Here is a 15,307-nt window from a genome sequence, read left to right as displayed (position 1 = left end):
CTTATTCTGCTATTTTTCTACAATTTTAAACAACTCGCTGAGTTCCCATAATACCGTATTTTTCGGACTATAAGTCGCAGTTTTTTTCAGTTTGGCCGGGCTCCAGTGCGACTTATATATGTTTTTTTCCTTCTTTAATCTTCTTTAATATTTATTTTTAATTTTAACATTTTAATTTTAATTTTAATTTTAACATTTTAATTTTAACATTTTAATTTTAACATTTTAATTTAACATTTTAATTTTAACATTTTATTTTTAATCTTTATTTTTAATTTTAATTTTAATTTTCTTTATTATCTTTTTTTTTTTTCCTTCTTTATTATGCATTGTATTGACTGAGATGAGAGAGCAGATCACCTAAAGGTTCCTTATTCTGCTATTTTTCTACAATTTTAAACAACTCGCTGAGTTCCCATAATACCGTATTTTTCGGACTATAAGTCGCAGTTTTTTTCAGTTTGGCCGGGCTCCAGTGCGACTTATATATGTTTTTTTCCTTCTTTAATCTTCTTTAATCTTTATTTTTAATTTTAACATTTTAATTTTAATTTTAACATTTTAATTTTAACATTTTAATTTTAACATTTTAATTTAACATTTTAATTTTAACATTTTATTTTTAATCTTTATTTTTAATTTTTATTTTTATTTTCTTTATTATCTTTATTTTTTTCCTTCTTTATTACGCATTTTATTGACTGAGATGAGAGAGCAGATCACCCAAAGGTTCCTTATTCTGCTATTTTTCAACAATTTTAAACAACTCGCAGAGTTCCCATAATACCGTATTTTTCGGACTATAAGTCGCAGTTTTTTTCAGTTTGGCCGGGCTCCAGTGCGACTTATATATGTTTTTTTTCCTTCTTTAATCTTCTTTAATCTTTATTTTTAATTTTAACATTTTAATTTTAATTTTAATTTTAAAATTTTAATTTTAATTTTAACATTTTAATTTTAACATTTTAATTTAACATTTTAATTTTAACATTAGCGAATAATAGAAAGGCGTTTTGTCAGGCTTGTCCCTGACAGTTTGACTGTTTTAGTTTTTCCTCTGCGTTTGTCTTAGTTTTCTGTCAGCGCTTTTATTTTGTCTTTCCTACTTGTCGATGCCAGTGTAGCTGTAAGCGGTAGCGGTAAGCTATTTATTGTAGATGTTTGTAGCTTGCTGTCTTTTTGTTCCTCGTCTTCCAGTTCCTGTTTTCCTGGCATCCTGTTTCCTGTTCCTAGTTCCTGGTTTGTGTTTTTTTCCTTTATTTTATGAACATTAAATCTTGTTTTCCCACACTTGACCTGGTGGCCCACCTCCTTGTCCTCCCTCCACCCTCCCATGACTTTGGACTGGGTTTTTTTTTCCGCCAAAATTCACCCATTTAGAGTTCGGAAATCGGTTAAAAAAATATATGGTCTTTTTTCTGCAACATCAAGGTATATATTGACGCTTACATAGGTCTGGTGATAATGTTCCCCTTTAAAAATGGCAAATATCGGCCACCGATTGGGAAATCTTTAGAGGAAATGATTTTTTTGTTCTCCCATTTGCTGCTCATAACTTTGTCTGCTTCCTCTTTGCTTCTAAGGAATGTTCCAATCCGTGCTGCAACGCCACCACGTGCACGCTGAAAGGAGACGCCGTGTGCGCCCACGGACAGTGCTGTGAAGACTGCCAGGTAGGAAGGAAGTAGGGCTGTCCTGGTAACAGCAACTTGGTACTGGTACCAAAATGTATATTAATACTTTTCCAAACAAAGGGAACTACGAAAAAAAATCCCACAATACAATAAACATGTTTCCTATTGCACTCAAAGAACAATTTTAGAAGGTTAAAATATAAATTAAAGGGCATTAAACACATTGGGCTTTTCTTGTTGCACTCAAAGAACCATTTACAATTGTCCATATTACATATAGTCTGCCATGATCAAGGATTAAAATATAATAAAAAAGCTTTATTGACATTATATTAAAGGCCTACTGAAATGGGATTTTCTTATTTAAACGGGGATAGCAGGTCCATTCTATGTGTCATACTTGATCATTTTGCGATATTGCCATATTTTTGCTGAAAGGAATTAGTAGAGAACATCGACGATAAAGTTCGCAACTTTTGGTCGCTGGTAAAAAAAGCCTTGCCTGTACCGGAAGTAGCAGACGAGTAGCGTGACGTCACAGGTTGTGGAGCTCCTCACATCCGCACATTGTTTACAATCATGGCCACCAGCTGCGAGAGCGATTCGTACCGAGAAAGCGACGATTTCCCCATTAATTTGAGCGAGGATGAAAGATTTGTGGATGAGGAAAGTGAGAGTGAAGGACTAGAGGGCAGTGGGAGCGATTCAGATAGGGAAGATGCTGTGAGAGGCGGGTGGGACCTGATATTCAGCTAAAACAGTAAATAAACACAAGACATATATATACTCTATTAGCCACAACACAACCAGGCTTATATTTAATATGCCACAAATTAATCCCGCATAACAAACACCTCCCCCCTCCCGCCAATACAACTCAAACACCTGCACAACACACTCAATCCCACAGCCCAAAGTACCGTTCACCTCTCCAAAGTTCATACAGCACATATATTTCCCCAAAGTCACGTACGTGACATGCACATAGCGGCACGCACGTACGGGCAAGCGATCAAATGTTTGGAAGCCGCAGCTGCATGCGTACTCACGGTACCGCGTCTGCGCATCCAACTCAAAGTCCTCCTGGTAAGAGTCTCTGTTGTCCCAGTTCTCCACAGGCCAATGGTAAAGCTTGACTGTCATCTTTCGGGAATGTAAACAATGAAACACCGGCTGTGTTATCCGGCACAACAGTCAGGGGGGTGCATTCTACGGCGGGGGTGCGTTATCCGGCACAACCCCTGCCGCAATACACCGCTTCCCACCTACAGCTTTCTTCTTTGCTGTCTCCATTGTTCATTGAACAAATTGCAAAAGATTCACCAACACAGATGTCCAGAATACTGTGGAATATTGCGATGAAAACAGATGACTTAATAGCTGGCCACCATGCTGTCCCAAAATGTCCTCTACAATCCGTGACGTCATCATACCGAGACGTTTTCAACCGGAAGTTTCCCGGGAAATTTAAAATTGCACTTTATAAGTTAACCCGGCCGTATTGGCATGTGTTGTAATGTTAAGATTTCATCATTGATATATAAACTATCAGACTGCGTGGTTGGTAGTAGTGGCTTTCAGTAGGCCTTTAAATGCTTCATGATTTATGGTTGCCACTCCTGGTCTGTGCTTTAAGAAAAATACAATTATTAGTAAGTACTAAAAACAAAACCATGGATAAATGTACACAGACAAGCCATGTAGCAGGTAAAACACACTTTTGTTAAAGATAAAACACAAATTGTAGGAGTTTGTGAGAAAATTCAGACATTTTACTTGCATTAGTTGACGCTAGATGGGCGGTTTTAACTCTGCTAATATTTGGCATCAAGCCAAGCAGCCGAAACCGGATGTAAACAAAACGCTCGCCATTGTCTGGATCGTTGTCAGCATGTCTGTGATGTGGACGTAATTCTAATATGTATACCCGCGGACAGCTATCTACAAATTTCACTCTACAGTGTCACTCTTTATAACTCCTTGTGCGGATCTGAATGCTTATTATTTAAATGTTCACCTAAGTTTGAAGCGAAGGTGCTAATGCTAATCGCCGCATTTGGCGAGGCGTGTTTTAAAGCAACACTTTAAAGCAGGGGCGTCAAACTCGTTTTCATCGAGGACCACATTGCAGTTATGGTTGCCACTTTAAACAAGGAGTAATATATGACTATACATGTATATATATATATATATATATAATACATTAACAATATATTTTTTCTTCAGTAATGCGGACGCTGTATCGATCCGTTGTGGTGAAGAAGGAGCTGAGCCGGAAGGCAAAGCTCTCAATTTACCGGTCGATCTACGTTCCCATCCTCATTTATGGTCATGAGCTTTGGGTTATGACCGAAAGGACAAGATCACGGGTACAAGCGGCCGAAATGAGTTTCCTCCGCCGGGTGGCGGGGCTCTCCCTTAGAGATAGGGTGAGAAGCTCTGCCATCCGGGGGGAGCTCAAAGTAAAGCCGCTGCTCCTCCACATGGAGAGGAGCCAGATGAGGTGGTTCGGGCATCTGGTCAGGATGCCACCCGAACGCCTCCCTAGGGAGGTGTTTAGGGCACGTCCGACCGGTAGGAGGCCGAGGGGAAGACCCAGGACACGTTGGGAAGACTATGTCTCCCGGCTGGCCTGGGAACGCCTCGGGGTCCCACAGGAAGAGCTGGACGAAGTGGCTGGGGAGAGGGAAGTCTGGGCTTCCCTGCTTAGGCTGCTGCCCCCGCGACCCGACCTCGGATAAGCGGAAGAAGATGGATATATTTTTTTTTACATGAGCTTCTAAAAAAAAGTTTAATTTTACTTGAAAAACTGGCAGCTCAGTCACCAGAATTTTACAGTAAAAGCAGTGTTGTTTTTTTTACAGCACATACAAAAAATGTGATAAATGGAATGGAATAGAGAAACAATACCACTGTTTTTAGCAGTAAAAATCTTTTTCTATTTTATTTTATTATTGTTTAGCAGTAAAATTCAAGCAACAGAGCTGCCGTTTTTTTTTGTTTTTTTTTAACGTAAAATGTTTAATGTTTTTTTTTTGTTTTTTTTAGTGTCTTACTGTATATGGAAAAAAAAAAACAGTACAAAAGTAGATTTTACGATAAAAAACGGAATTTAACCGTAAAATCTATTGTCAATTTTACAGTCTACAATTTAATTGATAATTTGTTTTGAAGTCAAGCAGATATTTGAGTCCAGTATTTATCTTTATTTTAACAAAAACATTTTTTTTTTGGAATATATAATATTTTGATTTGAATAATATTGAATTTTAAAAGATATGCGGTACATGATTTTTCATGTCAAAAGGGAAAGAACAAATATATGTAGTAAGAAACGATTGTGCGTTTTTTTAACGCATATAATCTCCTGGCTTTTGCGGGCCACATAAAATAATGTGGCGGGCCAGATTTGGCCCCCGGGCCGTGAGTTTGACACCTGTGCTTTAAAGCATCACCTTTATTGTTACTTTTGAAGCCCAAATACATACCTGCCAACTACTCCGGTTTTCCCGTAATTAGTACGGTTTTCATCAACCTATTCCAAGTTACGGTTGCAGTGATAAAAAATACGGTTTTTCATTAATTACATTTTTTTTTTTTTTTTTTTAAGTTTTATTCACGAAATCGCGTAACAACAATCACAATCGACACTGCTTCCCGTAACTTCCTATCGAGCCATTCCGAATGCCATGCGCGAGGCTATTTATAGCACCGCTGCCAAGCACGAGGCACCAGTTGCCCATTGTTTCCAAACGAGCGAACGATCATGGAATCAGCCGGAGAAAAATGGCAAACGAGTCTTAAACCGAAAAGAAAACTGCAGTCATTCCGTGAAGAATATTCAAAAGCCTATCCGGGAATAATCATCCGTTCCAAAAAGGGTGAAAACTACGCGAATTGCACCTTGTGCAGACAAGATTTTTCGATCGGACACGGAGGAATTAGCGATGTAAAAGACCACGTTGGGACAAAAAAACACAAGTCTAATGCCGTTGTTAAATTTGTATTTTAGCCACAAAAAGGTAATGACACCAATGTTATCTATTGGAATTGTTTAGTACTGTTAAAAGTGTTTATACTATTTATGCTTTCAAGTCTAAGTTGAAGAAATCTTGTTAAATGTTGACAGCATAACTACCAAAATACAGAAGTATGTCCTTAATATTTTTGCAGTGCTATTTCTGTTGAAAAGTTCAAATGATTACATTAGAGATGTGATGTGCCACTTTTCAAGTGTCTGATGGCTTCAATTAATTTTCATTCATTTTTCATATTTTGGATTCTTTTGAAAGGCTTGCAAAAAAACTACATTTGAATTGTAATTCCATGCTATTGACAGGACTATTAATTTTAATGAAGTTAGCTTACCATGTTTACAGTATGATAATTGTGATAGAAATGTGAATTTTAGGCACAGAACATTTTTTACAATTGAACAAGGCAGTAGATTATACAAGCTTGGACAGAAAGTTAATAATGACACCAATTTTTTTTTTTAATGGAATTGTTTAGTACTGTTTTACCATTTGTTTACTGTAAAAAGTGTTTATACTTTCAATTAACAAATTGAAGTCTTGTGAAAGGTTGACAGGATAACTGGCATTAACTGTCAAAATCATTTCAAACTATTGAAGTTATCTTACAGAATAAACATGTCAATCAACCCATATGATTTTTGCTGTAATATTTTTGTTTTGAAAAGTCACTGTGACTGATAGAAAAGTGATGGTTTTAGCAACATTTTAACCTGTCTGAATGCAATCAATCATTTTGCGTCGGGGGGCGAACTGAACCCCCCACCAGGACTTTGCCTGCGGCCCCTGGACCCTGGCTACTAGGTTTTTCTGATTTCAAAAGTTGGCAGGTATGCAAATACCTCCATATTGTACTTCACCACCCTCTTTATTAACCAGTAGAATTGTAGTTTTTTTTGCCATTCTTCCTCTCCAAGATGTTATTGCTTGTATGCACTTTTCAATGGCAGTATAGTACTGATGTCATCGCGGTACTTTATTAGTACCGGTATACCATACGACCATACCTTTTCCCCGGTCTTACATCTCCTGTTTACGCGTGCAGCTCAAACCGGCGGGCACCGTGTGTCGGGTGTCGGGCAACTCCTGCGACCTGCCCGAGTTCTGCACGGGCGCCGACCCTCACTGCCCGGCCAACGTCTACCTCCACGACGGCCACGCCTGCCACGACGTGGAGGGCTACTGCTACAACGGCATCTGTCAGACCCACGAGCAGCAGTGCATCACCCTGTGGGGCCCAGGTAGTCCTGTCTTCTCGTCTTAGCCTTGACATCACCGGTTTTCTGTCTTGCCTCTGGTGAGGGCAAGACTCCTCCCGTCTTTTCCTTGCTTGCTCTCTTTCCTCTCGTCTTTTTTTTGAAGCCTCTTTCTTTGCGCTGTCCTCCAAATCTAAACATCAGACATTGAAATGATCAGCTGGACTCTCGACGCAATTGACAACATCTTTTCGACGAGGAAAAGAGGTTCTGGGGAGCCCGGCTGCCCTGATGGAACCATTGCTAGATTAGAGAGATTCCTGGGACAAATGGAGAATCATGTGCCTCTCAGTCAGGCCCGGCCCTAACCAATCTGGCGCCCTAGGCAAGATTTTAGGTGGCGCCCCCCCACATCGGCAGTGAAGTGTATATACTCACAAGAACCCGAATAGCTTTGTCTTTGACCTTTTTTTTTTTTACTTACTTACAACTATACCTAATATATAAAGGGGTGGAAAAGTGACTATTACCTGCAGGGCAAACATTAGCTAACCAGAAGGCAATAACAATGTAAACAAAAAACACCTGCTTGAGAGAGACCTAATACAAACATTTATATCCACGTACAACACTTAGAACTTTTAGCATATCAGTATGTGGAATTAAATTAAGGAATAGATTAAGTAAAAAAGTTAAAAATTGTACTGATATGATCCAGTTTAAGAGGTTGTTCAAAATAATAGTGCTTACAGAGTACAAAGAAGAAGAATTATGAGAAATACTTTCAACCTTATTGAAAATAAGATATTCTTCATCTCAGTATGTTATTAATGACTGAATTAATTAATTAATTACATATTACAAAACTGTTGTATACTAACTCATAGATGTTATTTTATTATATAAAAAGGTCAGTAAATGATTCTATATATTTGTAAACGCTTTGAAGTGGGAAAGAGGTAGGATTAAATAAGCTTTGCTTCTTCCTACTCCTTTTCGGGCATGATGTAAAATGAAATGATATGAAATTGTGTGATGTATTATGATGTAAGTGTGTTCATGTTCGAAATAAACTAAAGAAAGAAAGAAATGTCCCTGAGGAATGTAAAGTGGGAGTACTGTAATTACCTAACGTTACATTATTATTTTCCATAACAATTTAGCCCCCTCCACAATATTAACCCGACGTTAAAACAGAACTAGCTATTTATTGATTAGCAATTGCCGAATCATGTAACTTTAGCTTAATGCTAAAAAGCCAGGTACTATCACATTCTGTAACAGACAAATAATGTCATGTAGGCTAACGTTACCTACCTGCTACCTCTGTCTTTTCTCGTTTCTCCTCCTCTTCTTTTCTCTTTTTTCTTCCCTGGGCACCTGACAGTTTTGGCTGGTTTGACATCTTGTGTTGATTTTTTGATGTGGTGACGTCCAAAAAGAGTCATGATACGGGAAGGGAGGGGGCGCACCGTGCGGGGGGAGGGGGGGGGGGTGGCGTAATGTTGTAACTAATAATATTTCTATTAAATAGGCTTTACTTTGCATTTTAATTAACGTGGGATTATGTTTTGTATTTAGAAATAATAGTACCAACTTTTTTTTTCTTTTTTTTTTTTTTCTCCAACATTTGTGGCACTGGCGTGGCGCCCCCTGATGGACGGCGCCCTTAGCATTTGCCTATACGGCCTATGCCACGGGCCGGCCCTGTGTAGGAGGACAAACATGACACAAACCTCCCTAATTGTTATAAAGCACACTGTTTGTATTAAACATGCTTCACTGATGACGAGCGCCGTTTTGTCCTACTAATTTTGGCGGTCCTTGAACTCACCGTAGTTTGTTTACATGCATAACTTTCTCCGACTTTCTAGGACGCGTTTGATGCCACTTTTTTCTGTCTCATTTTGTCCACCAAACTTTTAAGGTTGTGCATGAAGGTGACTTTTGTTGATGTTATTGACTTGTGTGGAGTGCTAATCAGACATATTTGGTCACTGCATGACTGCAAGCTAATCGATGCTAACATGCTATTTAGGCTAGCTATATGTACATATTTAGGGATGTCCGATAATGGCTTTTTGCCGATATCCGATATTGTCCAACTCTTTAATTACCGATACCCAGAGGTGGGTAGTAACGCGCTACATTTACTCCGTTACATCTACTTGAGTAACTTTTGGGATAAATTGTACTTCTAAGAGTAGTTTTAATGCAACATACTTTTACTTTTACTTGAGTATATTTATAGAGAAGAAACGCTACTTTTACTCCGCTACTTTTATCTACATTCAGCTCGCTACTCGCTACTAATTTTTATCGATCTGTTAATGCACGCTTTGTTTGTTTTGGTCTGTCATAGTGCCTGCGTTTCAACAAATACAGTCACTGGTGACGTTCACTCCGTTCCACCAATCAGATGCAGTCACTGGTGACGTTGGACCAATCAAACAGAGCCAGGCGGTCACATGACCTGACATAAACAAGTTGAAAAACTTATTGGGGTGTTACCATTTAGTGGTCAATTGTACGGAATATGTACTGTACTGTGCAATCTACTAATAAAAGTTTCAATCAATCAATCAAAAGTGTGAAGGAAAAAAGACCCTTTTTTTATTTCAACCGTACATCCCGTCAAAAGCCTAAAGACTGACTGCACAGTTCCTGTCTTCACAATAAAAGTGCCGCTCCATCGCGCCTGTGCTTTCAAAACAAGAGTCTCCGAAAGCCAGCGCAAACAAGCTAGCAAGCTACGGAGTTTGCCGCCAATGTATTTCTTGTAAAGTGTATAAAAACGAATATGGAAGCTGGACAAATAAAATGCCAAAAACCAACCACTTTCATGTGGTATTAGACAGAGAGGAGGAACTTTTTTTCTCCTCCATTTGAAAACGTGGACGTTTGTCATCACTACTGTCTGATTACAATCAATGCAAGTCATCAGAATCAGGTAATACACCAACTTATATTCTTGTCTTCATGAAAGAAAGGAATCTATATGTGTTAAACATGCATGTATATTCATTAAAACACCTTTAACATGTAAACAAAAACGGCAAAATAAATAAATATAAATTATATACTGTATATATGTGTGTGTATATATATATATATATATAAGTGTGTGTGTGTATATATATATATATATATATATATATATATATATATATATATATATATATATATATATATATATATGATATGTGTGTGTATGTTACTCATCAGTTACTCAGTACTTGAGTAGTTTTTTCACAACATTTTACTTTTACTCAAGTAAATATTTGGGTGACTACTCCTTACTTTTACTTGAGTAATAAATCTCTAAAGTAACAGTACTCTTACTTGAGTACAATTTCTGGCTACTCTACCCACCTCTGCCGATACCGATATCAACCGATGCCGATATATACAGTCGTGGAATTAACACATTATTATGCCTAATTTGGACAACCAGGTATGGTGAAGATAAGGTCCTTTTTAAAAAAATTAATAAAATAAAATAAAATAAATACATTTAACATATTTTCTTGAATAAAAAAGACAGTAAAACAATATAAAAACAGTTACATAGAAACTAGTAATAATTGAAAATGAGTCCAATTAAGTGTTAAAGGTTAGTACTATTAGTGGAGCAGCAGCACGCACAATCATGTGTGCTTACGGACTGTATCCCTTGCAGACTGTATTGATATATATTGATATATAATGTAGGAACCACAATATTAAGAACAGAAAGAAACAACCCTTTTGTGTGAATGAGTGTAAATGGGGGAGGGAGTTTTTTTGGGTTGGTGCACTAATTGTAAGTGTATATTATGTTTTTTATGTTGATTTAATAAAAACAAAATAAAAAAAACAAACAATAAAAAAAACGATACCGATAATTTTCGATATTACATTTTAAAGCATTTATAGGCCTGCCGATATTATCGGACATCTCTATACATATTGCATCATTATGCCTCATTTGTAGCTATATTTGAGGTAATTTAATTTCCTTTAAGTCCTCTTAATTCAGTTTATATCTCATGACACACTCGTTGTCATATGGCTTTTAATTTTTTGCGGCTCCAGACAGATTTGTTTTTGTATTTTTGGTCCAATATGGCTCCTTCAACATTTTGGGTTGCCGACCCCTGCTCTAGTGCATCGTCAAATTCGTAAGACGATGGCGGTTTGGGCCGGGCTGTGGGATCACAGTCTGGGGGCGATTTCTGAACTGAATCGCAAGATGGATCACATCATGGAGAAGCTTGCTGAAAAGGAAAAATTGGATATGAGAGCAGCCAGCATGGACGAATAGAACTGGCAAGCCATTGTATTGTCTGCTCGAGGAAAAACAAAAATCCTCCCGAATGGCCTTGAGGACAAGAACAGGCTGTTCTGTAATCATCCCCCGAGGAATTTCAAAGATGGACGCTTTTGACCTCCCTCGCTCCTCAAAGACACCTGGAAGTCGAACTTTGCTTGCATTGCATGCAGAACGACCCTGGGCTTATGAACACAACTCCACTACGCCCAAAGACAATGGGCATATACACAAACACACTCCCCACCCCCACCCCACGCCTTCACCACCGCTTAATTCCCTTTCGGGGTGATGGACGGCTGAGTAGCGCTTAATAGCAACTCCCCCCCTCTGTTGCGAGTTGTTGAGATTATATGTAACTTGTTTATGTGTGCTATGGCAAATGAGCTTTTTTCCCTTGGACTCAGTCTGGTCCAGCCTTTGACTGATATTTTTTACTCTTCCCCCCTTTCCCAATATCACCTTTTCCCCACCTTTTTTAAGGAGCGCCGTAAGTGGCTGAACCGTCGGCGGTCCCGTCTTGTCTCCCTGTAACGTATGTCTGCTCTTAGTGGGACTGTGCCCAAAATGTAATTTCAGTTCTTATGTGTCTTGTGCTTGTTAAAGAATGGACAATAATAAAGCATCTTTGAATCCTGAATTGACTTACCGGACTGGTGTTGTGTGCAGGAGCCAAGCCGGCACCGGGGATCTGCTTTGAGCGCGTCAACTCAGCGGGGGATCCTTACGGGAATTGCGGGAAGGACTCCAAAGGCTCCTTCGCCAAATGCGATGCAAGGTGGGACTCGAGACTAGATAGGACCGTAGAAATTACTGGGAGGAAAACTCATGATTAGAAGCTCAAAGGGTTTCATTAGGACTCATTCTCAAACAATTGAGTATGGAGAAGTATCCATGCAGACCTTTTTCCACTCAGCATTAATAATAAGGCCCAAACTGTTTATTTACATGCTTTTTTTTTCTTTTCTCTTTGCTATTTGGGCTTATTGGACCCTAATTAGAATAAAAACTAAGAATCATCTTTTGATATAATGTACTTAGTCCATAAGTACACAAACGTGTACTTCCTTTTTACACTTTTTTTTTTCTCCAAATTACCATTGTATGTTATACTCTTCTGACACCACCAGATGGCAGTATAAGTGTCCACATAAGCGGCCATAAGACCCCAATTCAGTAGTGTACACAATTTTGGAAATAAGAGCTAAAAAGGTGCTGTCCACGTATGTGGCCATTAAGCCTTTAGAGGATTTATAGATGCTCAAACCAATCCAATGCAGGCTAAGCTAACATCTTAGCTCTAATGTCGTTCACTATCGTTACGAAAGACAGGATAACGGATGTTTTTCTTAAGGTACCGTATTTTCCGGACCATAGGGCGCACCGGATTATAAGGCGCATTGCAGATGAATGGTCTATTTTTGATGTTTTTTCATATATAAGGCACTCCGGATTATAAGGCGCATTAAAGGAGTCATATTATTTTTCCATCCATCTTCTTCCGCTTATCCGAGGTCGGGTCGCGGGGGCAGCAGCCTAAGCAGGGAAGCCCAGACTTCCCTCTCCCCAGCCACTTCGTCCAGCTCCTCCCGGGGGGATCCCGAGGCGTTCCCAGGCCAGCCGGGAGACATAGTCTTCCCAACGTGTCCTGGGTCTTCCCCGTGGTCTCCTACCGGTCGGACGTGCCCGAAACACCTCCCCAGGGAGGCGTGCGGGTGGCATCCTGACCAGATGCCCGAACAGATTTAAAGACGTGTATGAGCTAATTGGGCAGTGGCCTGTAGAAAGGGTGGTCCCCAAAAGTCATGATCAAAAACTTGGTCCCCATTCCAAATGATAACCAGTACGTGTGTGTGTATGTGTGTGTGTGTGTGTGTGTGTGTGTGTGTGTGTGTGTGTGTGTGTGTGTGTGTGTGTGTCGTACCCAGAGATGCAAAATGTGGAAAGATCCAGTGCCAGGGTGGCGCCAACCGGCCCGTGATCGGGACCAACGCCGTTTCCATAGAAACCAACATCCCACTCCAAGAGGGGGGCCGTATCCTGTGTCGGGGAACGCACGTGTACCTGGGGGACGACATGCCGGACCCCGGTCTGGTCCTAGCCGGCACCAAGTGTGGGGACGGCAGGGTAAGATAATTGTTTTATAGTAGTCACTAAACCACAACATGACAATGCTAGAATTATTGACTAGGTGTGTACAACAGGGAAGGGATTCACATGGCCTCGTTACTAGGTGGATCTCGCGTGAGAGGAAGGGGGGGTTAGTTATTTTGCAATGCTGTCTGCTGAAAATGATGGAGAGCACCACGCTACATAGCTACCGTATTTTCCGCACTATAAGGCGCACCTAAAAACCACACATTTTCTCAAAAGCTGACAGTGCGCCTTATAACCCGGTGCGCTTTATATATGGATAAATATTAAGATTCATTTTCATAAAGTTTCGGTCTCGCAACTTCGGTAAACAGCCGCCATCTTTTTTCCCGGTAGAACAGGAAGCGCTTCTTCTTCTACGCAAGCAACCGCCAAGGTAAGCACCCGCCCCCATAGAACAGGAAGCGCTTCTTCTTCTACTGTAAGCAACCACCCGCCCGCGTAGAAGAAGAAAAAGCGCGCGGATATCACCGTACGTTTCATTTCCTTTGTGTGTTTACATCTGTAAAGACCACAAAATGGCTCCTACTAAGCGACAAGGATCCGGTTCATGAAAAGACGCAATCTCTCCATCCGCACACGGATTACTATTTCACAGCAACTGATATTCCTGTGAACCGCACTGTGGATACAACGGGAGCACGTACGGTGAATATTCGCACCACAGGGAATGAGAAGTCATCCTTCACTGTGGTTCTAGCTTGCCATGCTAATGGCCAGAAACTTCCACCCATGGTGATATTCAAAAGGAAGACCTTGCCAAAAGAGACCTTTCCAGCCGGCGTCATCATAAAAGCTAACTCGAAGGGATGGATGAAGAAAAGATGAGCGAGTGGTTAAGGTAAGTTTAAGTTTACGCGAAGAGGCCGGGTGGCTTTTTTCACGCAGCTCTGTCCATGTTGATATACGTATGTTTGTGATTGCACATTTGCGTACATTTTGGGAGTGAACAGAGTTGTTAGAACGCTGGTTTTTAATATATTATTAAAGTTTGACTGACCTATCTGACTGTTTTTTTGACATTCCTTTAGCGCAGTTAGATGCGGCTTACAACACGGGGCGGCTTATAGGTGGACAAAGTTTTGAAATATGCCGTTCATTGAAGGCGCGGCTTATAACCCAGGGCGCCTTATGGTGCGGAAAATACGGTACATGGTTAAAGTTGGAATTGCCACAAAACACATTTTAGAGTATTCAACACTCTGCTGAAATTACCTTCGGCATTTGACCCATCCCCTTGTTCCACCCCCTGGGAGGTGAGGGGAGCAGTGAGCAGCAGCGGTGGCCCCCAATTCCAACCCAAGCAGGGAGGTAATGGGTCCCATTTGTATAGTCTTTGGTATGACATAGTGGATCTAACATAATAGTGAGAGTCCAGTCCATAGTGGATCTAACATAATAGTGAGAGTTCAGTCCATAGTGGATCGAACATAATAGTGAGAGTCCAGTCCATAGTGGATCGAACATAATAGTGTGAGAGTCCAGTCCATAGTGGATCTAACATAATAGTGAGAGTCCAGTCCATAGTGGATCTAACATAATAGTGAGAGTCCAGTCCATAGTGGATCTAACGTAATATTGTGAGAGTCCAGTCAATAGTGGATCTAACATAATAGTGTGAGAGTCCAGTCCATAGTGGATCGAACATAATAGTGTGAGAGTCCAGTCCATAGTGGATCTAACATAATAGTGAGAGTCCAGTCCATAGTGGATCGAACATAATAGTGAGAGTCCAGTCCATAGTGGATCGAACATAATAGTGTGAGAGTCCAGTCCATAGTGGATCTAACATAATAGTGAGAGTCCAGTCCATAGTGGATCTAACATAATAGTGAGAGTCCAGTCCATAGTGGAACTAACGTAATATTGTGAGAGTCCAGTCAATAGTGGATCTAACATAATAGTGTGAGAGTCCAGTCCATAGTGGATCTAACATAATAGTGTGAGAGTCCAGTCCATAGTGGATCTAACATAATAGTG

At 40.0% G+C, this 15,307-nt stretch overlaps 1 protein-coding gene across 1 annotated transcript in view; it reads left to right on the top strand.

The window, feature by feature from the left end:
• LOC133611266 (disintegrin and metalloproteinase domain-containing protein 12-like) overlaps window positions 1-15,307 on the top strand; it is a 212,974-nt gene that overhangs the window by 171,375 nt on the left and 26,292 nt on the right. The window contains exons 13-16 of the mRNA XM_061967965.1: window positions 1,584-1,673; window positions 6,714-6,909; window positions 11,843-11,951; window positions 13,102-13,300. Coding sequence (XP_061823949.1) covers window positions 1,584-1,673; window positions 6,714-6,909; window positions 11,843-11,951; window positions 13,102-13,300 — 594 coding nt within the window. The remainder of the gene's footprint in view (window positions 1-1,583; window positions 1,674-6,713; window positions 6,910-11,842; window positions 11,952-13,101; window positions 13,301-15,307) is intronic.

The sequence above is a fragment of the Nerophis lumbriciformis genome, linkage group LG02, assembly GCF_033978685.3.
Source record: "Nerophis lumbriciformis linkage group LG02, RoL_Nlum_v2.1, whole genome shotgun sequence".
Classification (NCBI taxonomy): domain Eukaryota; kingdom Metazoa; phylum Chordata; class Actinopteri; order Syngnathiformes; family Syngnathidae; genus Nerophis; species Nerophis lumbriciformis.
Note: the sequence above shows the minus strand (reverse complement) of the source record. Positions and strands in the feature narration are given on the sequence as shown.